At 43.2% G+C, this 27,679-nt stretch overlaps 2 protein-coding genes across 7 annotated transcripts in view; one reads left to right on the plus strand and one right to left on the minus strand.

The window, feature by feature from the left end:
- The window catches only part of LOC122719713 (protein Fe65 homolog), a 117,173-nt gene extending 89,914 nt beyond the window's left edge, over positions 1 to 27,259 (minus strand). For 2 of the 6 annotated variants that reach the window (XM_043945773.1, XM_043945783.1), the window contains exons 1-3: positions 26,978 to 27,259; positions 13,449 to 13,505; positions 1,971 to 2,323 (exon numbers count right to left, since the gene is read on the minus strand). In XM_043945773.1, coding sequence (XP_043801708.1) covers positions 1,971 to 2,262 — 292 coding nt within the window. In that variant the 5' untranslated portion in view covers positions 2,263 to 2,323; positions 13,449 to 13,505; positions 26,978 to 27,259. Of the gene's footprint in view, positions 1 to 1,970; positions 2,324 to 2,441; positions 2,690 to 3,112; positions 3,242 to 7,775; positions 8,007 to 13,448; positions 13,506 to 26,977 lie in introns of those variants that run through there. The other 4 variants (XM_043945819.1, XM_043945801.1, XM_043945792.1 and 1 more) reach the window with 4 other exon arrangements.
- LOC122719736 (cytochrome P450 9e2-like) lies at positions 14,085 to 16,678 on the plus strand. Its single transcript, XM_043945846.1, has one exon. The coding sequence runs from the start codon at positions 14,183 to 14,185 to the stop codon at positions 15,674 to 15,676; it is 1,494 nt and encodes a 497-aa protein (XP_043801781.1). The 5' UTR covers positions 14,085 to 14,182; the 3' UTR covers positions 15,677 to 16,678.
- Positions 27,260 to 27,679: the final 420 nt, after the last annotated feature.

Consider the following 27,679-nt stretch of genomic DNA (forward strand, 5'->3'; position numbering starts at 1 on the left):
ATCGAAATTTCCTTGGACGATCTCGTAAAATTATCGAAGAGAGTTGCGAAAAGAGGATTTTCGATAAGTTGATTTAATAAACGGTACTCCAAGTCGAACGAAAATTTGGCGAGAGCAATGGATACTCGAACAGTCTCGTTTTTTCCTTCTCTTGAACAAATTTTTATCGTTTGTCGTGAAACGATATAACTCGATAAAAGCGCGTTATGAATTAAAAAATAAGAAGCGAAATACCGGATCGAATAATTTTCAATCGGAAGATCGATAGTCCATCTTTCTCTTCCAGAGAAGAGACCAACCATCTCGAGAGTTTGGAGTCACGGGACGATTTATTATAAGATCCCCATAAGATGAAAGCTTAGGAGAAGGGAGAAAAATCGAAAGGCACGGTTTCAGCCGAGAACCGATAAGGAGGATGGACCCGGAAGCTTGAAATACCCCGCAGAGTCCGGCTAAAGGCGAAGCGTTCGGTCGCGGGCACGTACACGGACGTAAATCTCGAGGCGGAGGATCGACAAAAATTTTGTTTACAGTATGGAGAACTTGTTGCTCTCTGAGAAAATCCAGATTTACGGATCCCATCACGAATCTCTTTCCACCCGTTTCGTTCGCGGGAAGGAAGGAAAAGTTTCCTCGCGCGCGATTCTTCTCGAAGACGAATCGAGGGAATTAAAAGTGGCGCCGCCGACGACAGACGGGCGTAATGAACGGAGGGAGGAAGAGGTTGGCAAGAATCACGATCCGTCTGGCCAGAAGGAAGTCTCCCGTTAATACGGGGGCATCCTTAAATTCTCGTCAAGAGGACGGGAGGAGAACGTAGAGCGCGGCAACGTACTCGCCTAACGACCCGTTAGGGTCTAAATCTTGATAAACAGCTGCAAAGATTGTTAACGTTCCTCCATTATTTAGAGGAGAGGTGGAGTTTCTCGCGGGCCAGCAACGTTGGAGAAGAGGAATAAGAAGAAGAAGGGGGGGAAAAAGGGAAGGAAGAAAAGAAAAGAGGTTGGATGCCGGCCAGACTCGAAGGTTTTCTTCGCTCTGAATGCCGTCGATCGCCAAAAAGCTGGATCGTTGATGGGGCCGCGCCGCGAACGTTTTGTCGCCGGGATGATTGAAATGCATCGTCCCGGCTCGAATACGTCGCGGTTTTAAAATAAACCTCTCCCTATATATCTCTCTCTATATTTTCTCGATTTCAAATGGGCGAGCAGCGTCATCTCGCGAAAACGTTCTTCTTTCCACGGATTTAATACGCGAGCTTCGAAATATTCGTCGTGCAACGTCGATCGCTCGACGGCGCATTCGTGCCAAGAGATTGGATGAAAAACGAGCGGTATTACAGCGGTGTTCCAAACACCGACACGCTTATCCGTAGTCGTAATCGCGTTCCCTGCCGCGCCACCGCTCACTTCTGCCAACGCACGCCTACTTTCGTCACGACGGCGTATTGCCCGTTAACGCAATAGAGAAATTACGTCGATTTACTGGAGGAATGTTCGAAAGGGATCGCGATGATCGCGATATAACTTGTGTATCGTATTTCGTGCGACGGTATATATATATGTATGTAGCGAAGTAAGGGTTCGGACAATCGTTCGGGCAGAAACGGAATTCGATATAATATTCGTATCGAGGCATCGAGGTTTCGAGAGGGGATGTCGGTTGAAAGCGCCGAGAAGACAAAGAAATCCGACGTTCCGCGAGAAAAAGAATCGATTCGATCGCGATAACGTTGGAAGTAGTCCGCGTTTCGATATTCAAGCCGCCTTTGTTAAAATGCATGCATTTACGAGGAACGGTATCTCCTTGACCTCGAAACTGTTAATTATACCGACTCGTCCTATATCGATTCGTTTCGACTCGTTTCATCGCGACGAGGCTCGTTAAAAAGATATTTTTACGGGGAACGTAACGTTCCCGTTACGGAACGCCGTCGCCCGTTTCGAAGAAGAAAAAGGGCGATTACTCACCGAGAAACACGTTCTCGTCGATGTCGTCGGCGTGCAGGTCGAGGTCGAGGTCGAGCGCCCCGTTGGTGGGAGCCTGGTGGCTCCTGTTTGCGAGGTCCATCGGCTCGTTTCGACGATCCTGGTGGCCCGTGGCCAGAAGTTCGGCCAACAGGGTCAGATAAGACGAGTTGAGAGAGGTTGGGCTGGTAGCGCGTAAACAGCCGGGCAACCAGAATCCTAGGAGACCGTAGGGAATCACCGGTACCGCTCCACCACTCACGAAGCCACCGTTCAGGAGTTCGCCGCACAACATAGGTGCAGCGATGACCTCAGCTCCTCCCTCGTGACCTTGGCAACGCCTCGATGCCCACTACCTGCGTCAACAGATTCAACGGAGATTGCGGATTAAACCAAGTCGCGGGATTACGCGGATTTGGCCCGGATCGAGTTAAAAAGAGGGGGCAGGAGGAGGTAATCGTTTTAAATCGCCACCTTTTTCACAACTTTCCTTTCCTTTTAAAACCATATCTCGAACGATTCCAGTTCTCTTCGAATCAAACGGAGGAGAAGAGAAGAGAAGGGAAGAGAAGAGAATAATCGAGTAATGCGAATATATGCATCGCGTTCGAAGAAACACGGGAATCGGCGTTGGCGTGGTCGCGTAACTTTTAACGTCGTTACTCTTTCGGGAGGAACCGACCACGAAAAATGGAATAACGCGCCGTGACGAAAGACGTTGCACGCCGTTCAGAACAAAACTCGAACACCGTTCGAATAACAAAAGAGTTGGCACAACAACGCTGGACACAGCCTCGGACAACAATACGATCCCGCACAATTATCGCGAAATGCACGCAAATTAATGCCACGCGCACATACGCCCGTATATCTCTCTCTCTCGTGTACGCGACACACACACATGTACACACACCGCCGAGATACGAACCGTACCACGCATAATATTCGAAGGTGGAGTTTGGTTCGCTCGTGAAAAAGGAAAAAAGAAAGAAAAGACCGAGCGCTTCGATTCGACACGGTTTCACATCGAAATTATTATATCCGCGCGGGGGAAATGCGGAAATTCGGCGACTCTTCCGCGGTGACACGTGGTGCGATGGTAAAATTTTCATTTCGATTTTCACACGGCGAAAATGAAGACTCACCGGCGCCATCCCACCGCGCAACGATCTCCGCGCTTCACTCCGCGTTCGAATGTTGGAAAATTCGAGAAGAAGGAAGCGTGAAAATACTCTGGCGAGAAGGAGTGGATCGAGCTCGAGAGCCGGCGTAAATGGACTGTGACGAGGAGAAAACCAGAAGCGATCCAACAGGCAACGAAGGCATTCCCGTGGAGCCGGCCGCTCGTGCTGTCTGAGTGATGACGTCACTGGTGAATCGCGTGGGCGTGGACACGCTGGATGATCTCACGTTCGCCGCATCAACAATTTCCTCCAACCTACGTCGCACGGCCGCCGCCGTGCGTTCGATCTCGTGCGTTATCGCGGCCGTAAATCATCGCGAAACCGAGCTCGAAAAACTGGGAAGTAGCTCGCGGCGTAAACAAAGTCGATCGCTGAAATATACGCGAGAGGGGGAGGAATACAAAAGAGAGACGATAATATCTAATACGATTTCATTGTCGGGAACAGAGTCGACTCGATGAAACGGTGAATATCTCGTGAAACGTGGTGTCGTGACGTTGATACGGCCGTGGCGCGCCGATCTCTTTCTCGAACTGTAGCTGTGGTATCGAAGATGCGAGAAATAGCGGAGGCAAATGATCTGCCGTTAATTCGATCGAGTGTGTGTATCTGGCTATCCGCGACATACATATTTCATGGGAATTCGGATTACACCGCGAGAAATCATGGTAGAGTTCGAGTTCCAGAAATTCCTGATCGGAATTTCGAGCGTGTGCAGCGTGCATTGGCGTAACACAGCGCGCTGGCTGTATATATATATATAATATATACCCAAGATCGATTACCAATTTTCAACGTGTCTATTTTCGGAAATAACATCGGGGGGGAATGTTCACTGAATATTCCTATCGGTTCCTCTCGTTTCGCGCCTTGTAAATTCAGTGTTATCCGTAGCCGAGCCGATTGAAACGGTTGAAAACGAGAAGGGATTCTATCTGCATCATCGTTGCTTTGAAAATTATAAGAGCGAGGGGCAAACTTGTAACGCAATTTGTGGAACGCGTGACTGAAATAGAATAGGCGTTACAACCTGGAATATACATTCGTCGGTTCACTTTTCGTTAACGTTGCATCAGCTTCGTTCGATCTCACGGAAGTATAACGTTCCATCGTAAAGATTATTAGAACGTAGGGACGAAGAGAAAGAGAGAGAATGGAAAAGAATTGGTATCGAAGAAACGATTTAATTTTTAAAGAAAAAAAAAAGCTGTTGCAAGAACTGTTGGATTTCATGGAAGGAAGAACGATCTTTTGAACGTGTGCATTATTACTGTATACGCGAACGGAATATTCGTTCGAAAATAACGTTACGAAATCTTGGACAATGACCTATTCGATCCGCGAATTTATACTCGGAAAATCATTCGAGAGAGAAACAACGTTCCGTTCGATGGGGAGTGACGCATCGTATGGATAAATTTCAATAATTCGTTTAATGATATCGTTATAAAGATTAATGAACCGTGTAGCTTATATCCTCCATTTAAAATTGAAACGATATTCCAATTGATCATGCGCATATAACGCAGATATACGATATCTATACTGAATTTAATAGGTGATATACGTATGTTCGAGAAAGGATATTTCTTTTTTTTTTTTCCCCTTCTCCAATATTTTTAATTTGCAAAATCCGTTCGTTAATATTCGAAGGGCGTATCCACAACTTTCCATCATCTACGTTAAATTTCGTTTCAATTGCAATCGCGTAACAAGTTTCGAATTGATCAGCGCTAATAGCGCGATAGGTGCAAATATTAACAATGCATTTTCTCTGTCAGCATTGCTCCATGTTTGCCTTCGTGTTTCACCGAGCATCATAACGATCAACAAATGTTCCTCCTGTGGGTTTTTTTTTTTTAAGCAAAAAAACAATAATTCAACGAATAACAAAGCGATTCCGCTTCTTTCCTTTTTTTTTTTTTTCTCTCCTCGTCGGATGATAAAATACGTCGTTACATTACGATGCGTCAAAAGGGGGATGATAAAACGATCGAGACGTGCAAAATTGATAAACGACGCGGATACGAAATCGAATCGATATCGGCATTAAAACTTACGCGGTCGAAGCGTTCGCTTCGCGGAACTTGATCGTTCGACTTCCTTTTTCTCCGATTGCACGTGATTCGAGCAACGTTTCATGATCGTCGAATTACACCGTTACCGGTATAAATGAATCATGGCCGGCTACGAATATCGCGATACCGATACTGAGAGAGAGAGAGAGAGAGAGAGAGAGAGAAAGAGGGAGAGAGAGAAAAGTTGGGAGATAACAACAACCGGGAAAGCAGGAGGGGGTTGAAGGAAGCCATCGACCAGGAGCGGCAGACGAACGGGCGCCATCGCCACCCCTACCCTCGCCACTCCACCCTTTATTCAACGGCTTATCCAAAACTAGAACAACCCCTTGCTCGGCTTTAAAGCACGAAACGTATGAGCACCGGGCACGAGATATTCGTTCCACCTTCGTGGCCATTCATAAAACAACCTTAAACGCAGCTTTTAGCCGCTAAATACGCGGTGATTTATAGCAGTATCTTCACCGTGGCTCGTTTCACGGATCGTTAAACCTCGAGAGGTAAGGGGGGACTACGATCGGTCAACGCATGGCATTTTTGCTATTTTTGACGCCGCCTCGGTTTACTTCCTCCCACGATTTATTCATATCATATCCGTTTGAATCGATCGAATTTGAATCACGATTCGCGTGCCACGCACACACATACACGAAGAAACGAGGATATCGCGCCGGACCGGTCGACCAATTTCGCGTCCCAATTTCCTCCAATTTCTTGGATCCCCTAAGTCGTCGGTCCGGAAAAGGGATAGCGAATTTTCAAACTCGACGACGTTGTTTCCAGCTTACGAATCTCTCTTCCTCTTCCCCTCCCCGCCGCTTCGATTCCCAAGGGCCATTGAACTCTTGCCGCATTCGCAAAGTACCAGTCCAAGTTCTCGCGCCCGGGGTCGATAGTCATATAAACGAGTACCAAGTTTCCCCGATACAGGACTCGGTGAGTTGTCACTCGCGAGCGTCACGTACACACACGTGTGTATACATCGAATTCCGCTCCATCGTTTTCTCCCCTCCCTTCCGTGTCTGGGTAAACATCGTCGACGCGTCGTTACCGGCTTCCAATCTCGCCTGTGCCCGCGAAAATCCGGCGGGACTCGATATCACCTGGCGGAAAATCGTGACGTCGTCGAACCGTCGAGCTTATACACACACACACACACATATATGGTGGCAAACTCGGCCTCGATATCGCGATGACGCTCGTTCCATGCAACCCTCTGCAACCCCCGAGTCTACTATACCCCGAGGCTCTAGGATAGGGACTCCGTACGTTTTATAACGTGGCTTACGAGGCTTGCACACGTGTGTATACACCTACGGAAATATCAATCAGAGCGGAACCAGGGATATCAAACGTATACGATGCTAAAATATTTATACGGGTAAGTACGCGCGCGTGTGACCGTAAAAAAGGCGACGCGTCGTTTTCGAACCCGTTGGTTTCGCGCGATATCGCGCGCGTACTTTGCGAACGCACGTGGGGAATAGAGGTGGGGAAGGGTGGAAGGTGAGGAAGGAGAGAGAAGGAAAAAGGGAGAGATATAGAAATTCCAGCGATGAGAAAGTTGAACGAATTTTTTTATCTCGCTGCACACCGAGTTTAAGAGAGGAGGGAGGGGGAGAGAAAAGAGACGAACGTCATTTGCTTTCTCTCCTTCCTCCCCCTGAACTCGAAGAAGAAACGAAATCTTCCAAATCGAAGACGAACTCCCTCCCCACTCCCCGACAGAAGAATCTCGTCATTAAGATTTTTGATTTGAATGCAAATAGGCTGCTAGTTTCTCCGGTGCGCTTTCATCCCTTGGGGATGTTTTTCGCGTAAATGTAAATCGACTTTATTTCCCTGCAAAGGCGAGGATGAAGAAAAACTTGAAAACGAGGCGAATCCTTCTCGAACTTTTGTAATCAGTTTCGTGTAAAACGATAATAAGACCCATCCACCTTCTCGCTCCCCCTTTCTTCCTTTGTCCTTTCAATTTTTTCCCCGTTACCGTTACCAATCTCGTCGGGGGACGACAACGACATGTGGAGGCACCTTCAATCCCATCGCCTTTCTACTCGAAGCTTTCTACTCGAATTAAGATTTCAGGTTCGGGAGAAGCTTTCGGGTCAAGGGACACACCGAGCCGAAATGGATTTCGCCCGTGTGCAACACAACCAGGTAAGGCGAGACGTAATTTACTGGATTCTGCTTGTTACACCGGTCGTACGACGTCCTGTCGCCGTGCCGTACCTCGTAAAGACGACAAACTCGATGTAATTTTATCCCGTCTGGTCGCGCCTATATATATATATACACACACACACACACATACACCTTTCGTTCCTTCGGCCAAATGAGATTTTTCCCTCGTGACAGGTAGGTTACATACGTAGGTTACATGCGTAGATGTTCGTCTCGCGACACGCGTTAACTACGCCGCCGATGAAAATAAAAAGGTTTATGCGATCTAACTCGCATAAACCATATTCCCCACTGCATTTTCCCTTCACTCCTCCCCCTTTACTTTCTTTACTTTCTTTAAGACGTTGCCACGGAAAACTTGCCTTTATCCGATCTAACGTTACATTCCTGTGACGCGGGAAACGAGGGAGAGAGGAAGAGGGGAGGGGATTCTTGTTAACAGAAAGGAAAACAAGTTAGCGAGAATGTAAGAACGTTACAGGACGACGAAACGAAAGAATGGAATACGGCTGTGCTGGCGCACGACTCCATTTTGCTTCCAAGCACAACGACAAATATCCGAGGAATTAATAGGAATACAGGAACGAACGCACTTTCGATCGACGACCAACAACAACGGCCCGTCACACGCAACTGGGTCTCGATACCTGCGCGATAGGATTTACCAATGAGTCGAGGTTATTCTCACGGAAGGAGAATTTACGCGAGGATAAATATTTATACGTAGTTCTTTTGAACGAGAAACGAGTTGCGATGGAAATTTTTTTTTTTTTACCAGTCGCTGTTGCGATAAGATATGGAAGGTAAAGCGATAACGATCGTTGATGCTCGTCCGATAAACGCATCGCGTAAACGGTTTCATTCGTTCGAGAATCGTTGAAAGAACGGTTTTTAATTGAGGGGGCGTTCGTACACAATTACGTTCGTTAAATTCGCCGTGCCTTCTGGACGAACAAACTGCTCGCTATTTTAATTAAAAGTTTCTGTTTAGTTCCGTTCTGCAGGCAGAAATTATGCAGCGCATTTAGAGCGCGAATTCAAACTAAAGTGATGAGGTAAACCAGCAGGTAAACCCGGCTGCTAGTGGACAGGGCAGCGGGTTGATTGATCGCGTGTCAGGTTCCAGCCAACCTGGCGCCAGCACAGAGTCTCTCAACCTGGCGCCACCAAGGTACGCGCCTCTTGTCCTCGCTTACTTATCTCACATGACGGCCATGAAAATTACTACTCTTCGTAATTTCTTCGTACGGTACACGAATACATCCGGAGTAATTATGGGAGGAAACGAAATGCGCCTTGGAATGAATTTTCATTGCTATTATTACGGTGTTCGCATTAACGCTCGTTTTTTTCTTTTTCCTTCTTTTCTCTTCTCCCTCTTTGTTCGATTCGAACGCGACGAGTTCGAAGAGAAGAAAAAGAAAAAAAAAAGAACAATTCGATATGGAAACAATCGAATTTTCAACGGTTGAAAACAGCGGCACCGCTGTGAATCACGGGTTCAACCCATCGTTCCTAATCCACCTTTTTCCCGTCAATCACTTATTCGCTCGATCTTTTTCCCTTTCCACCGGCTTCCATCGGGGTGAACCTTTTATTTGATCGACGAGCGACGTTATCACGGCTAATATCGGAAAGAGAGGCGACGCCGCTACTTCCGAGCGATCCGACTCGCTCCATCAAACATTCATGCCGTTGGCCGCGAGCTCGTGTTCCCACTCCGTGAAAATACCGCCCCGATAAAATGCACTGACCCCACTTCCTGCGCCCTTCGACCCTCGTCCACCCCTTTTGTGGCGCGATACGACGTCGCGCCTGCCAACGATAATATTTTCGAACTTAACTTCCGCCCCTCCTCCGTGCCTTTCGAAAATCGTTTCGCTCCTATATATACATACGAGCTCCGATGATCCGTTTTTTCCCTCCCTTTCCTCTCGTGGAAATTCATTTCTCTTTCTTTCGCTCTCCCCTCTTCCGTTCGTTACCAATTCTTAGCTCCTTAGTCGTCGTTTGAGCACCTCTGGAATTAACCGATCGATTTTCGAGTAGCGGAGAACTTGTTGCGAGCGCGAGCCACTCGAGAGATGACCTCGGTGTAATTTTAAAAATCGTGGACCGTCGGAGGGAGAAGGACGGTCGTGGAAGAAGAGGGGACGAGAGGGAAGAAAAAGAGAGACTTGTGAATGCGAAGAGAGGAGAGGAGTGAACTCTAGACCACTTCGTCACACTCGAGGGAAGACAGAGAGGGCACAGCAGCTTGTTCTAGTTTACGGTTCTCAGAACGTACGTGGAGGGAAAACTCAGGAACCGTGAGTCTCGCGTGGCCAAGAGGCCAACCCCGAAAATGTCACGGAATTGTCTGTCGGAATAAATTTCGAAGGCTGCTCGCCAATCTGTGCCTTTATTTAGGATAATAATAATAGCCATTGAACGGGATGTAGGAAAATTAAAGCCCGCGTGTCAAATCGCCAAGAAGGTTTTGAAGCGTCTTTCTCGAGATATATTGATTCCAGCAAGTGAAGTATTTCATTGATCCAATCTTTGATCGATTTTAATTGGAATATGCAATCATCTGTATGAGGGATAGATGTGAATTTATCGAATCGTTTCTCGAAATTTTCGAGAGGAGGATGCCGAGTACAAACATGCAAACATTTGTCCGAGGAATGCAAATGTATTCGATGCGAATAATGTGGAGCAATGATCCTCAATTTGATAGAAAATTCCATTCGAGTTAATTTCGTTTTCCATGTAGATTTAGATGTTTCAATAATTCTTCCAACGAGTATCTCAAAGTACGATATTCTTCTGCGAATGTTTGAAATTAAGCGATAAAGTGTTGAGAATATATAAAATAACATAAATACTTATACTTATACATAGATAGTAAAAATAACGATTTTTCTACATAATAAGATTTATGCAACAACATTCGCTGACATTTCTCAAACATGGCAAAGAAATCGATTAATTATACGATGTTATCGTAATAATATAAAAAAAACGTGCAAATTGAAGAAATCTTATCGATCGATTATTAGAAGGAATACGATTATCTTACTTATTTTATCAAAAAATGCAATTTTTATATATTTTTTGATATTTCGCTCGAAATGTTATTCCCCGTACACAAACATTCCTGTTATAAATGATATTAAATTAAATACAAGCGCCATCTAGCCTTTATTTTCTGTCACCAACATTTCACCACCGCTCATTGAAAACCATCTGTCTGCTCTATTACATTTTGTGAAGAGCGTGACACAAATCGTCGACCGTGAATAATTCCATTATTAATCCTAAAATCGCGTAATTTCGATCGAAACAATTTTCGAAAAACGATTTTGACGTTACGTCGACCGATATATACTTCATTTTACAGAAAAACAATATTTTCTTCTTTTCCCTTCCCAATTAATATCCACTTCGACACATCCCCTTTTGACGAATTCACGTTGTCGAAACATTGCATTCCGCCTCGGTTGATTTATCGCCTTAAGAATCCGTGACAAGGTTTCCGCAGTTCGGGAAGCCATTACTCACGGAAGGATCGGTGCATCTGCGGTGAACATGGTGTAATTCCTCAGGAACGAGGCAGATCCTCGAAGCGTCAGGTGGTTCCCAAACCACGCCTGATCGATAGAAACGCGGTTTAATGACAAAGGGCACCATCGACTCGGGGATGGGGGGGAAGGCGCCCAATATCCGTCTTACACGAGGACAATCGAACGTGGTCGATCGTAATTGATAATCGTTTGTCATCGAGTCGGCCGATTCAACCCTTGTCGACCGAGGGGGGTACACACCCGAATCAGCCGCGTCTCTCCATTCTTTTCGCGTGTGTGAAATATTCGCAACGTGTCGGCAAAGTTCACCCGAGTGTCGCCCAAGTTTTCCGTGAAACTAAATTCGAAAGGTACGAAAGTTACGAGCTGACTGGTTTCTTATATTTCTACTCTCTCTCTCTCTCTCTATATATATATATATATATACATACAAGTTTGAAAGTCAAGGCGAAACAAAAAACTGCACAATGTAATTGCGCAGAACAAATTTGAATAAATTTCGACGAGAGGATTAAAAATTCGTCGAATGGAACCAATGGAACATTTAAACTCACTCACGTAAAATTGGTAGAGACCGAGTGACAACGATATAAATATGCACGAGAGATTGGAATGAGAGGTCGAAAGAAGAAGGGATGATCTTGAACGAGAGGTAATTCCATCTCGATAGAGGGAGGGATGGTAAAAATGTTCTCCTTCTATCCTCCCGAGCAAGTAGTTACCGCTAAAGTGGCGCGCTTCAGATATTCCTCGCACGTTTTTAAAGTGTCCCGGTGTCAAAGAGTTCGCAGAAACTCTTCCGGGGAAGGGGAAGCAGCACGAGTCGTCCACTCCCCAGAGAGGATTTTCCTGAATTCGTTTCAACTGGATTTCCTATCCTCGAGTCAGCCGCGCTTCGACACGATCGTTCCCGTGTACGTACGTATGTATAAAGAGAGACGACAAGAGTGTCACGCATTCACGGCACAAACGAAATGTAACTTCGTGGAACAATATTTTCGTTCCTATCTCGCGTGATCCGATGCCCGCGCTCTGTTTGCCCGAATATATACCACGCTCCAGAAGAGAAAACATACACACACAGCGCGCACACACACGCGCGAGTGGATACGTATTACAGACGGAATCGGGTTTCATTTGGCCAGATTCGCTTCGAACTCGAAACTCGTTCTCTTGCAAATCCTCCTCCCGGATGTTTCTAAGGTTTCGGAACGAAAGACCGACACGGCAGTTTTTGTCATTCGCCATGAAACGAGTATCTCTCTCTCTCTCTCTCTCTCTCTCTCTCTCTCTCTCTCTCTGTCTCTTTCGTATCGCGATATCACGTTCAACGCGAACAAATTTTCGGATTGCTTTTTTTCGTTGAAACAGGTTTCGTATCTAATGTGACGCGATTTGCGATTCGAAGATCCACCGAGACGAAGGGGAGGTCGAAGGGGAAAGAGAAAGTCAGAATTAGGCCAGAGATGGCCTAATGGAAGAAAATCGGTGGAGAGTGGAAAGAAGACGGGAGATGGGAAACGGGAATGGTAGGAGGGCAGGAGGAGGTAGAAGGTAAGCAAGAATAAAGCAGAGATGGTGATCGATTGCGTCGGTACATGCACAATAACAGGGGGATGGAGTCATGTACCTATCCGGGCTAAACAGCCCATTTGCCTCGCACAATGGAAGCGACGTTGCTGTGGGCTCGACTTAATTACCAGAGGCTGCCTTTGGCAGAGAGCGGGGAGGTAAAGAGAGGACACCTTATCGGAAGCGGTCTACATCTAAGCTCCATTTACCAGGCTTTTTCCACGGAAGCGCAAAATTCGCCGAGAAATCGTTCGTGGCTTTTAATCGTTCCGTTAATTTATTATTATCGCGATATTTGATTTTTCACCAAGAAGATTTTTACCGAGAAACATGGTTCACGGTTCAAAGTCATTCCGATAATCGTGAATTTAAGAGTTTCGTCGAAACGAACACCAAGAAGTTTTACCGAGAAACATGGTTCACGGTTCAAAGTCATTCCGATAATCGTGAATTTTAAGAGTAGGAGTCGAAACGAACGAGTTCGACGCACGTTTCTCTCTCTCTCTCTTTTTTTTTTTTTTTATATGTATTTTTCGTATCGATTGATCCGCGATGAAGTAGAAAACACTGGTTGCCGGGTAAATTGCTCGCAAAGTTCGAGCATCCTCGTTGATGTACTTTTGTTACTTATCTCTCGCATAACGCGCGTGCTGCATCACGAAACGGAACAGGCTAAGAGTTTGCCGGAAAACAAAACAGTTTTCCGATAGTTTGGCTAGTGTGAAAACGAACAGAGTTCGTAGAGCCTAGCCATTAGTCTAAAGGTAAGGCTAGCTCGCTCCCTCTCTCTCCCTCTCTCTCTCTCTCTCTCTCTCTATCTATCTATCTATCTCTCTCTCTTTCTCTGGATGTATCATTGCGAAAGGAGGATAAATTACGAATCTCTACAGTACTTACCAAAGTTTTCATAAAGTTTACCGCTTCGAGAAGGCCGCTGCATTAAACAGAGTGTAGCTGTAACAGGAAATACTGCGATATACAATTTAAATAAAATGGAACGTGAACGAGGGAGAGCAATGATTAAATAATCGTTGATATCGTTACGATCATTTCAAAGCTTAGATCGTTTTTTTTCAAGGTCAAGTCGTTTTATCTCCCATGTTTACACAAGATGTTTGAGCGAATATTTTTTTGATCAATACATAAAAGTTTCGTTTTTTAATTAATACGTATTAATTATCGAGAGAAGTTGATACACTTATCTTATAGTCTCGTAAACAATATTTAATTATATTAATATAACGTGTTGCGTCATTTTTATTGATACTAAGTCGTGTTGATATATATTAATATATTATAGCTAACGTGTTATTTGTATGGATTATTTGCGTTCTTTGTACATCTATTATCGCTATGAAAGGCGGAAAAGAGAGGAGCAAAAAGAGATGAACACGATCCATCTAATATGACCTCCGTTTCATATTTTTACATAGTTACTGACAAGTGTAACTGCGTATAATGATAACAAGTAGAGTGGGATGATATGAGAGTTTAAATTGGATTGTTCTTCCACACGGTCACCACTTCGTGTCGTGCGTACGAAACTATCAGGATAATCGTGAATAGCCAACTTTTTCTCTTTTCTCTTTTTTTCTTTCTTAACAAGTTTTTTTCTCGGCGCTTCTGAGAAAATGGCTTCTGCGTTTTTGACGCTCGTCACGGGCGCGTTATTATTATTGTGCTTCTACCTCTATTTAAAATACACGTATTGGAAGAGAAATGGGATTCCGTGCAGTAAAGGATGGTTCCCGATAATCGGCCATTTCCTACCCGTGATAATCAAGAAACAAAGTTACAGTGAAGTGATCGAACATGTATATCGCGATTATTCGGATCACAGTATGGTTGGAATGTACAAAGGAACGAAACCAGTGCTGGTTCTTCGCGATATTAATTTGATTAAAATCGTGTTGCAAAGTAATTTCTCGAAATTCCATGAAAATGCGCTTAAAATCGATTCAAAATTGGACCCTTTGTTAGCGAAAAATCCATTTTTCTGTTACGGAGAATTATGGCAGACCGGAAGGAAACGTTTGACTTATGCGTTCAGCAACGCGAGATTAAAAATCCTTTTCGCAGCCGTGAACGAGGTGTGTACAAAATTTCATAACTTCTTGAACAGGCGGCTGCAATCGAGTAAGAAATACGAAGTCGAGTTGAAGTCGTTGTTTTTAAAATTTACGAGCGAGGTTGTGGCGAACGCCGGTTTAGGAATCGAAGGTTTCTGCTTCGAGGATGGCGAAGTACAATCCATGTTCACCAACTTCAACGATAACGATTTCTTGGATACGTTTTTGATCGGGATCTTCATGCATTTTCCCTTTCTTACCAAGATATTGAAGATAAAATTCCTACCTGAGAAGCACGACAGATTCTTCAGGACAGTGGTGAGGAAAAATTTAGAGCTGAGGAGGAGCGATCCGATACCAAGAAACGATTTCATCCAATTGATGATCGACATGGAGCAGACGGGAGAGAAGATCGACGAGGAGAGTGTGGCGGCTCACGCGGTCTCCTTCTATCTCGACGGGGTCGAAACGTCCAGTGTCACGCTTAATTTCATTGGATGTCAATTGGCCATTCACCAAGACGTCCAAGAAAAGTTGAGGAAGGAGGTGAGATCGACGATCGAGAAACACGGAGGCGCGTTAACGTTCGAGGCTGTGAAGGACATGACGTACATGAATCAAGTGATCAGCGAATCCCAAAGATGTTTCTCGGCTCTAGGCTTTCTGGGTAAAATGTGCACCAACGAGTTCGAATTGCAAGGCTCGGATGGATTGAATTATCGCGCGAAACCTGGCACCGAAATAGTGATACCGATCTGTGGGTTGCACAAAGATCCGAAATACTGGGAAAATCCAGAGGTGTTCGATCCGGAACGATTCGGCGATGAGAATAAGCAAAATATAGAAAAGATGGCGTTCCTTCCTTTCGGCGAGGGGCCAAGAATTTGCGTAGGGATGAGAATGGCTATGCTGCAGATGAAGAGTTGTTTGGCTACATTGATAAAAGACTACAAACTCGAAGTTTCGCCGAAAATGCAACTACCGTTGAGATTGTCGCCGTCTTATTTCCTGTCGGCGCCATTTGGTGGTGGTTGGGTACTCATTTCGGAAGCCTGAAGCCTTATCGAAAAATTACACGTCGAGTCAAAGCTCGAGATTGATTATTATTGCGATCTTTATTACTTATGTTTAAGAAAAATTCGATATGGCAAAGGAGCAACGTTTGCGTTTACGTAATATTCTTACCGATACATTATCTTCGAGAGATAAGTGGTAATAAAATTTTGCTGTTACTTTTTAATTTCATTTCAATCGAATCTTGTTACAGCGGAGTATATTTGTTGTTAACGAATCGATAGAAAAAAGAGCGCGAGAGAAATATCTATATATATATATATACATGTATATGATTCTTTGATTTCGATTGATCGTCTCCGTTACGTAAAAATAAAGAGCAGATAAATAAATGAAAAGAAAAATAGGAGACGAATAGCGTTTATGGGAGTGCGCCGAGTGCAGGTCTATTTCACGTGTCTCAGAATGTAGGAACTCGAACGAGTTTCCTGAGTGGTTTCCCGTGTTCACTATTGCTATGTACACATAACTGCGTCAAATTGTGTGTATGTGTGTGTGTGTGTGTGTGTGTGTATACACGTTTTATATTTTATATGTATATCGTATCGTTTATAACGTGTGTGGAAAGAAACGATAAACCGGTGATGGAAGGCTCGTGTGTGTTTTCGATAAATAAATGTATAATTCGTTACAGAGTGGTCCATCGTTCGTGATACAAAGAGAAGACGCGATGAAATAATAAAATATTTACAAAAATTGTATAAATTTGTTCACATTCCGGTTTGGATAGGTCGGAAAATTAATTAGTTACAAGTTCAATAATGGACCTCTCTGTATTTCAAAATTACCTTCGCTATGTAAATAATCATAATTAATTCCCGGTTCTCGATATCAGATATTACGTTCTTTTAACTATTAAACCCGATGTATAAACTCGGTGTTTATCGGTTTACGAGGCAATTAGATAACAATCAATTTTCCAATTGTTTTATCCGTGTAATCTCCGCGATAAGTATGGTTGATTATATATGATTCAAATATAAATCGTTTCGAATTCTTTCCCCATGGAAGCGTTGTTGATCGACATCGCCTATTCTTTCGTTCCCTTTCTCTTATCCCGACCGATTCAAGACCGATTGGTTCCACTGGCGAGAAAAAAAGAAGACGAAAAGAAGACGCGCGCGAGACACGAAAATGGTGTGCGTGGTCGTTTTTCGCGAACACGTGTGTTCGAAGAAAAAAAGAAGAAGGAAGCGAGAGGGGAGGGGGGGTGACGATAAAGAAGAAAGAGGGTGGCTCGAGGGTGGTGGACGAGGGGAAAGAGTTCTTCGCGTCGTAGTGCATCTTTCTCTGATTTCCCGTGGGAGAAGTCGGCTCGCCGGCTTTCTTCTCCAGCGTATCGAAGGTAGAATCGAACTGAGAAGATAGGTGGAAGGATGGAGTGGGCAGACACAGACGCGTCGTGTAACGCGCGTGTCCTCGCGGTGGCATGATTTATTTTATCGCTTTTCGAGAAGCTAGCATAATTCCACCCCACCGCCATCAGTTATTTACTCCCTTCCATCTTCGGATGGATGGAAGGACGAGCGGAATGGAATCGAGGACGAGGAAGGGATCAACAGGTACAGGGGGGGCGACCAGTATCCCTCGGCTACGTCGAGAAGAACCGTCGTTCTTTAACGCGGGTGGAAATATCGTATCGGGGTGTCGGACGTAAAACGAACGTGTAAGAATTCACAGGGAGTAAGTTTTTTTTATTCATCGAGGGTAAAATTTTGGGAAAACTGATGGTTTTCAACATCTCGCGTATACGTATATAAACGGGCGACAACTCGGAATGGAAGAGGCGAGGCGGAAGTTGGATTTGATTTAATTAAAACGGGCAGCGATAACAACGATGCAGTAAATTGAAAATTACGGAGCGAACTAATCCTCTTAAATGGAATATTACCAGCGGAATACCCGACGAATTCGATTGTTTTTGACTGGAGCTACGGCAATAAATCAAACCCCCTTCAATAGACATTCAATACTTGCCACCATTGTCGTCTAAATCCCCTTCTCGACTAACTCGATTCTTCTCGCTTTTACTTTTTCATTTTTTTTAATCGAAATTTTCATTCGATCACCAATTATTCGACGAAAAGTATATTCTGACTGAAGGACATACATAGAAAAAGAAAAATAAAGCTTCGATTAGTAATTTCAACACGGATATAAAAGGTAAAAAGTTTAAAAAGAAAGAAAACGACCCCTCTCGGATTACTTTTGTTCTTCTTCTCCGTGTATCTCTTTCTTTCTTGTTCGACGATATTAGCGTCCCGATTGAAAGGATACCGGAAGAACGTCAACCCGGAACGTAATATACTTGCTCGCCGCCTTTCCCGAATGCACGTCGCCGAGGGTAAAGGAAGGAGGAATGGAGAAAGGAGGGGGATAGCGACAGGGTCGTAGCAGGAAATTTCACGGAGTGGCGCAATAACGTTTCTTATGCCACGTTTCCGGAGTGGCGTACTGTTGGGGGCAGGGAGAGCTTGGAGCTTGCAAATACTCATCGTGCGAGAGAGGAAGAACGAGAGTGCAATAGAGACGGTGAAAATGGTAGGGAGAAGGAGAGGAAGAGATGCAGTCACTCTCTGGCATGCAATTAGGAGCTAGGCATCGCCCTGGAAAGGATTCCTCTCTTTCGGTATTCCTGCTAGAGTCATCCTTCTCTTTCTTCCCACAAGCTTTGCGTCTTCCTTTCTTTCTCTTCCTTTGTCTCTTTCGTTCCGCCGCTCGTTCGATTACGTACACTGATTTTCTCCCTTGCACAATTTCCTATAATCCGCGTCAGCGCCACGTCCGCACACGAATACCACACGCGCGCACTGCGAATAACGACTATAGGAAATATCATAGCTCGAATCATAGCTCGAAAATTTGACACCTTTTCCCCTCGCCGATATCCGAAAACTATGATTTCAAATATAACGGAGGAATTATTACCAAATTTATCTAAAGGTAGAGAATTCATACGAAGGATAAAAGCTTCTCGTTCGAAGATCGTCAAGCTATCGCTTGTAATGCACAGTTATCGGCGATGCGAATGTAATGCAAATCGTGGGGCGATGGAAAATTTCATTTCAACCATCTAACACGATTTATATTAAAGAATTTTTTTGAGATTGCGTCACGTCGGTGAAACAAGAACGTATGAAACGTGGAGAGCGGGCAGCGAGGTAGAGGAGAGAGATGGAGAGAGAGAGAGAGAGAGAGAGAGAGAGAGAGAGAAAAAAAGGAGTTTGAAACATTGCCGCTGCGAACGGGGTGAAGTAAATAGTGCCATTCAGTGCTACCAACGGTTGATTCCCGCGGGAACGGTCGGTAAACACTAACGCCAATCCCATCCCGCCCCTCCCCCCCTTTTTCCCGCTGTCCGTCTGTTTTTCGATTTTTGTCCGTTTCTCCGCTTCTGGCGGCCTCCCACTTCGCGACGACGCGTAATAACGATAATAAATCGTGTCCGAGTGATTTAAGGGTTCATTTAGCCGGCGAAACTTTCGCGAGAGAGCGTAGGGATCCCTGGCAGATTATAGGGAATAAGTCATTTCTATTCTTGTCAATCCGTGAATTAGTGACACCGGTATCCGCATCGTGAACGATCCCCTCGCAAATTGCTCTTTCACTCGTTCTTTTTTCCTTTCTTTCTCTCTCTCTCTCTCTCTCTCTCTCTCTCTCTCTCCTTCTTTTTTTCACGTATTCTTCTCTCTCCGCTGTAACGTTGAAAAATGCGCAACCCCGTCCGTGGGGATGCCATTACGAAAACGGTGTGCACGCGCGGGATCCTCGCTCTTCTCGTTTTTACAACGAAAATAGGTTTCAATAGAAAGCGGATCGTTTTTATCCGTTTTGCACAGTTTACACTGGCGACTGGGATGAAACTCGTAATAACCAGGAAAGTCTGTGCAGTTAAATGTTATCAGTTGGCAAAGTATCGATCACTCGACCGAGCGGTGGGGCAAAAATAAAATGAATCGTTCGAACAATAACGAGATGAAACGGATAACTGTTCAAACATCGATAAAATCCTATCATCGCCGAGAGGGCCACTAACAGAAGTAGCTCGTTGATATAAGAGGAAAAGTTCTATTACCGAAGAGATTAGCGAAGCTCGCGTATACGTGTGGTATACGATAGCAGCGTGGTAACAAATGAACACTCGGAAACAAACTTTCTATCTCTCTCTCTCGCCCTTCCTTTCGATCATCGTTCGATTTCGAGCAAGCGCGAAAAACAATAGCTTTTAATCTCGACCGGTCACAATGCGCGACTCTCTGGCGTTTCCTAGCTGATAAAGTGCGGCATCGTCCACCATCACCACCACCACCACCACCACCAGCTTTCGGATAACGGGAGAAGAAAGACGATGGAGAGTGAGAAAAATAGCGCAAAAAAAAAAAAAGAAAAAAAAAGGCGAATTCAACGGTCTCGCGATTATCCCTAAATAACATTAATCGATCACGATGGCTTACTTTTAAATTCGATTTCGAGACGCTAGATTTCGTTTCGAAAGTTAATACACCACCGTTCGCTTCCCTCCTCTTATTTATCGCGTTTCTGGCTTGGCTAATGAACGAATCGATCGATCTTCCTTCTATACGCGCGAAGAAACAGACGGGTCGATGGGGAGGAAGGGGGGAGGCAATTTCGTTGCGTCTGATTTTGTGTTCCGCACGTTTTCTTCGCGTATATACGAACGGATGGATTCCTCCGTCCGTTAGCCTCGACGAGAAAGAAAGAGGGAGAAAACGGCGAAAGCATGTCTGCCGAGGTATCTTTACGACCTCCCAAGGACATAAAGTGGTGTTATCCCTCTGTAGCTGGTTCTCCGGTAAAGATGGTGTACGTACACACCCACGCGCGTGACACACATCTATGCGACCAACACATATGCGTACAACCGCATCACATTGACGCTGCCACGACCCTTTCTGCCAGTTAGTCTCGCCGAGATACTAGGATAGCGATAGGACATCAGCCTTTAAGCATCACCCTTGAACCGTGGACGGTACAAACCTCAATATTGTCGGTGGAAAGGGGGATAAACCGCGATCCTGCAACGCTATCTTTCCTTCAATGAAAGCGTCCAAATTGCGCGAAACTCTTTTACTCGTCTCATTAAAATTGTTTTGAAAATTATTCGAAATAGAAAAGGGCACGAAAAAATTCGCGATTCTCTCTTGTTTGGAGGTGAACGTGCGAGGTATCGTTCGCGATTATATTGTTGCGAGTTGCGGACATGCATATGCATATCTACGGGTGGACGGGATCCGTTCGACGGTGTAACAGGTGTATGAGATACGACCTTCCTTTCCGCTCAATCTAACTTAAGATATTAACATGTGGATACGCGTGTTCAAATATTATCGTGTAATCCGGATAATAGAAGTACAAAGAGGCGATCGATACATTACGCTATTACGAGAAACGAGTTTCAAAGAGCACACGTGTGTGTGTGTGTGTGTGTGTGTGTGTGTGTATATACTATCAAGGAGAACGGTCGCGACTTTAAAACTTATATACGTGATGTATCGAATGCAACAGTCGAAGGCATTTTATACGTCTGACAGCTGTCGGTGGCAACGCTTACTATCATCCAGTTTGTATTACACCAACCATAAAGTTACGCGAGAAATCGATTTCTCCTTTTCCGTTACCTAGGAACGAATCGTAAAATAAAATCCATAAGAAGCAATGTTTCTGAATTTTTCAAACGATTCGAGGCCCGTATGAAACGCGGGCTGTTTCTTCTTCGTTTTGTCGTTCCTCTTATCGCCCACGTATGCACATTTTCTACCCTTACATCCTCGAATATCTTCCCCCCCACCCCACGACCCTTTTTCATTCTTGATACGCGGAAAAAAAAAAAAGATGCAAAAATTGTCTGTCTAGGTATTCCACGTCTCTCCGTGAGTGAGACAAGATCCGTGAAAGGGGAGGGGGTGGGGGCGCGAATAAGCGGCAAGAAGAAATAAAGAGAGGGGGAAAAAAAAAAAAAAAAGGGAGAAAGTCGCGAAACATTACTACGAACCTCGCGATGGAAATTGAATTTCCAGATCGAAAGTTCTCCAGAGACTTCCACCGTTACGTTGTAACGCTATATAACGAAGAGAATGGTTTCTTTGGTAAACCAAGAAGCAAGGAGACAAACTCTGCGCGAGTCGATGGAGCGAGTTACGAGATGAGTTACGCGAAATTAGTATCTTTGACGTGGATGAAAATCGGTTCGCCTTTGCGCCACGAATAATTTCATTACGTTTCTGCGGTGATGAAAGCGTCACGATTGGATTTCTTTTCTTCTCGCGATGTTATTTTTTTTATTCATTCATTTAAGATTTCTGCATTACTCGAACTTATATCCGTACACGGTTAACTTTAAATCATCTTTTCGCTACAATTTTTCTTGCGAGTCGTTGCAACGAACGAACAAGCTCGTAAAGCTTTCGCTGTGACGTATAAATATACGTTCAACGATTAAACGTTGCTGGGGCGCAATACGTAATTACATTAGAAAATAAATATTTTACCAGTCCTGTCTTATACTCTTTACGCTTAACGATCTCACGTACGAAATTTATTTACGCCGAGATTCGATTTTAAAGGAAAAACGAACGAATTTCTTTCCCTCCCACTTCTTCTGTTAGAATTTCCGTTCCGTTAAATTTTCTCGATCGAGGCTGTTCGATCGGTGCAAAAGGATTCGTAAATCATCACCCTTCGCGCCATTATTGAATTTAATAGGAGAGTGGCAAGTTCATAAATCCGGTATCACGGTACAGTTACTATCTAAACGGGTTTTCCAGAATGGGGAACGTATCAGAATTAAGTGTAAATCTATAGATTCGAGGATCCCTTTCGGAATCCTTATAGGGTCATTATCGAAGGAAACGGCGCGGCGTTCAAGACCAAGTGGCATTTCGGTCAATAGCAGTTAGTATTGTACGTGAAAGCGACACGCAAATATTGATTACAGATAGTCCTTGGCTAAAGCGTCGCGAATAAGCTGGAATATGCATCATTTATAATGGCGGAGGGTGTAAGTTGTGCCATCGAATAAAAAAAAACTTAATACGATCATGTTGAAAAAAAAACGAATACGTAAAAAGTTAACAAAGTTCGAGAAATAGAAATACCTCGAGAACATAAATTCCTTAAATTCCGTTACGTCCCTTTGGAAATTGTCGAGTTGATTTTAAAAAAAATCATGGAATATGTTGTTATTATAGCGAGCATCCCTCCCGTGTGAAGCGTGAAATTTTTCTCTCCTCGTAATTGCTCTTCTTGAACATCCAGACACGCCCTCCATCGACCGTTCCTTTCGCGAATTAAGCTCGGGATAAGGAGATATTCGAAGACGGTAAGGGTGAGAAAGTCAAGGGCAAGAGCATGGGAATAAAACGAAATATAAGAAAAAAAACGGTCGTAGAATGGGAATGGAGTTCAAACACGTTCCATTATCCACCGAGAGAAATTCGATGGGATCAGAGTAATTCAATGTTCGATGCAATTTTTGCATCACGTGTTAGTTACGCGTTTTTCCATCCTTCTTATTCGAATAAATTTTCCGAATAATTTCCAGATATCCCCGGAGGATGAAAATAATTTCTCGTTTCCCGTGTTTTCTTTGTAAATAAGGGGATTTGACCTCGGATTAAATTTCAGATAAAACGATATCCGAGAATTACTGACAATGGCGAACCGAGCGCAAGAGGGTGCAAAGTAAGGTCGAACAGAGGGTGTTAGCGTTTTACCAGCTATTTCGCCAATTTCTGCCGGAGAATTCGCTTTCTCTAACGGTTCGCTAAAGAAATAAGCCTTTAAATTTTACGAATTCTGAGAAACAGAGTTTCGTAAAGGTCATCGTAAATTTATTCCACCCTTGGCTATATCCACGTTATGATATAATTACTTTTTACGATCATAGTTAAGTATCGCCAATTGAAAGAACAAAAGTTCAAAATATTTGTTGAAATTTACGTTATTGATTAGCACGATAATGACATTAAAACTCGATAAGGAATTCGAATATTTTTTAAATTAAGTAATATTTAAATACGAGATTTTCAAATAAATCTAAATTAAATCTGGATATCGAACATTGGTAATTACAAATAATATCTAATAAAGTGATTATGCAGATGATAGAATACGATAATGTTAAAGCCTTACTTTAATGTTATTCGATATATACCGTGATTAAATTTAATATTACTGATATTAAATTAACAGCATTAATCAAAATAAAAATTTTTACCTATAAAGTGCATTTTATTTTAATAAATACGCGAGAAAACATATCGTATCCTTCCTTCGAAATAATATGAAATGAAATGAAACTGCATCAAGCTTGACATAATTCGTGAATAAATCATAGTATTGGAAATATGATTAATAAAACTTTAATCGAATAATCGTAAATGAAACGAAAAATCAATTCTATACAATCTTCGAATATATCGTAATAAATAATAAAAATTCGAATAAGGATAAAGAATGAAAAATACGTATGTAAGAATAGAACGATCGAACTTTGTCTAGTTTCCTTTTAATTAAAACTCTCTTTCCTTTCATGACTTTCCATGCGACGGGAAATGTCGTTTGAAAATTTCCCGATGGACTTACTGGCAAAGAACTGGTGAGATTGTGAGTGATCGAGTCAAGAAAGGGAAAAATACTCAGAAAAGAAGTCGAACCGAATTCGATATAATCGAATGAACTGCAAGATTTTTGTTTCCCTTAATAACATTCCCAAAAATCAAATGGAATGTACGCTTCCTCCATTTTTCCCTCGTCTTAATTGGATCATAGGGGGCCCATTTATCGAATGATCCGTAGTTCCACGCGGGAGGAAAAAAATATAAGGAGCAAAGAAACGGATGAAAAGAGAAATTCCATCTGTCGAACTTATAAACGATCGTCTCCCGTCCCCGATTTCATTTCACGAGCCGTCGCACACCTAGACGTTTCTTCCTCCCCTTCTCATAATTGTCATAACTTCCTGCATTTTCTCGCCCTTTTATATCACGCCGCTCGTTCCTTTTTTTTTCTTTCTTTCTTTCTTTCTTTCTCCGTTTCGCCACCCCGTATTCCCCCCGTATCCCCGTCCGCCACAGAGGAAGACATTAGAAATAAATTATCGAGCAGCGTCAAAAATTGATAAAATATTCCCGAAGCGGAATATTTTAGCGATATTAGGAAAGACGAGTACGGCAATAACTCTCGGTCGGAGTGATCTAAAATTTAACCGTCGTCCCGAATGAATTACCGGACGATAAATTGCGCTCATTCTTATATTTCATGTTCTTTATCGCGAAATATACGAGAATTCTTCACGCACCCTTGGCTAATTTCCTGTTACCGATGCAAAGGGGATAAGATTTTCGAGGAATGCGAAAGTTAAACGGAGGAATTTGGTTGGAGAAACGGCTACCGGTCAGTGGTGTACCGAAGAGGGACGAAGTAACGAATTTCAGGAAACATTAGACCAGCTCCCTTCAGACCGAACAACGATCCCCTTAGTGGTAAGGGGAGGATGTCGGGTTAAGATCAGACCGAACCACCACGATTCAGGATCGTCTTGTTGTAACCGATCGTAAAGGGGATCGCAAAGATGTCGCCGAAAAAGAAGGGAAACAGCACTAGAAGGAGAAAGAAGAGAGAGAGAAAGAGAGAGTGGAGTATTGACGTTGTGCCGCTTTTAAATATTGCATCCAAGTCACGTTCAGGACCGTATCCTCTCCTCCTTCAACCCTCAACCCCGATGCCCCCCACCCACGCAACTTCGAGTCACCTCCTTCCCCTTTTTCCAACCCCACCAGCCAAGCGGCTGGGCTGAACGTCGCATAACTACCGCAAGGTTTCCAGGGAGACAAAGGAAAAGCTTAGAGGAAAGAAGATGGGAAGCGAGAGGCGAAGGACGAGAACGAGAATGAGAACGGGAGAAGAAATGATGGAGATGAGCAAGGTAAAAAAAACATCCGTGGCTAATTTTTTCACCCTTGGTGTCGCGATAAAGAAGAAAAAATAAAAAAGAAAGAAAAAAAATAAGAAAGAAGGGAAGAAGCAAAAAATAATGCACGGAGAGAGCGAGGTTTTGTCGTTTGTGCAAGGAACACGTTCGATGCTTCGAAAGAATGGAAACGAAAGAATGGAAACGAAAGAATGAAAAGAAAAAGAGGTGTATTGGTGGGATACGAAATTGTGGTTATATTCCCTTTGTCGCTTCTCTCGCTTTGTCGGCATCGTCATTAGTTATTTTCTAAACGATTTATTTAGTCTCGCGTTTGGGGATAGATGTTTGATGGTAAATCTTTAAATACCAAGAATAATACGATCGAAGAATATAAATGAGAAATAATAAACATAAAGTCACGAAGATATTGTTTCATGAACCGTAAAATCTATAATATACAATAGAATTTCAAGGAGAAAAGCGTGTCAGGGAATTTAACAGCCAAGTTGGCCGACCTTTAGCTATGTCTTTAAATATTATTCAAGAGGATCGATCGTCGTTTGATCGTCACTTTGTGGAATCCTCGTTTCGTGTAAAATTTAATCGTAAAAATAAATTGCAAGTACTTGTAAAATTGATAAATTATATAATAAAAATATAATATAAAATATAATATAAAATCTTCTAACTATTCGGAAAATTTTTGACGAGAAATATTTTCGATGTGTTTTCTTAAAACTATAGACAGTTTATTTTATCGACTATTCAGGCAAATCAACTGTGTCAAGGCCATGCACAGAAAATTACACTATTGCCCTCTATAGAAAAATAATTTGCTCATCTAAAGTGCAACTAGTTTCTTATCTTTGTAACGTGTACGTAATATAAAAATAGTAAATTATCTCAGGGCACGTTAAACTCGTATCTTGTTTATATAATACTTCAATGTTTTGTTATTCATAAGTATTACGAGCGAAATATTACAATACACAACATTGCCAACTGCGTCATTCGAATAGAATTTAAACACGAATTCGCGCGACGTTAATGTCCTCGTTGACCTAACAAACTAATAACGAACAAACTATCGTTTTCACCAAAAGTACCGATTATAAAACACAATTATTTATCGATATATAATTTATAATATTGCAAGATATACAATTTTTTTCTTCAAAAATTTCGCGCGAAATAGGCAGCATGCGAATGGACCTATGGAACGATTTGATTCAAAGAGAATTCCGTTTAAATGTTTGAAGACGCGGACAACTGACAATAATTTAAAACCATTGCGAAAGATGCAATTGACCTTCGAAAAGTTCGTATTTAAGAAAAGAAAGGACACTTACCGTGTAAATTTAGAGTATTTCGTTCCTAAGACGAGTACAATCGTTTCGCGTCACCAGATTTTTCTTTCTTTTTCTTGTCCAAAAATTGAATGATTCACCTCGAACTGATAATCACAAAACCAAAAGAACTGACTTGTAAAAGAAGAGTGTGAAAGAAAACGCACGACACTATATTACTGTATAAACGAACGGAACAGCACACAGCGCCAAGACAAGGTTAGAAACGTCGAAAAGTCTCAGTAGTGTCGAGCACAGAATGTTACGTCTAGTTCGCCTCGAGGGCGTCGCGGCGCTGCCGAGCGACGATACGACCGCGTTCCTATGATCCCCCTACGAATATGTCCCCCGTTTTGTACCTTTCTCCCGCGCAAACGCTATTGGCCACCCCTCCAATCCCCACCAACAAGCAACATCCAGGAATGTTGGTTTTCGTCCGTATTGTTCGCTAATTTCTACGATTGCCCTCGTAACAACTATCGGAACGATTTTCCGAAATTTCGGCCACTGATATCTATGCATATACACTATACACTTCACTTTACTCGTGAGAATACGTACTCATTAACTACCATTGTTTTTAACACTAGTTTAGAAAAGCAATCCTTGAAGTTAGCTCCCAATTGGATGCAAGTTCAAACAAGAAGTTCGTTAGTCATATGCAGTATTGTTAATTGATTTGATTCGAATAAATACAACTTTTAT

Source organism: Apis laboriosa, unplaced genomic scaffold (genome assembly GCF_014066325.1).
Source record: "Apis laboriosa isolate Shangri-la unplaced genomic scaffold, ASM1406632v1 scaffold11_cov152, whole genome shotgun sequence".
In the NCBI taxonomy this organism is placed as follows: domain Eukaryota; kingdom Metazoa; phylum Arthropoda; class Insecta; order Hymenoptera; family Apidae; genus Apis; species Apis laboriosa.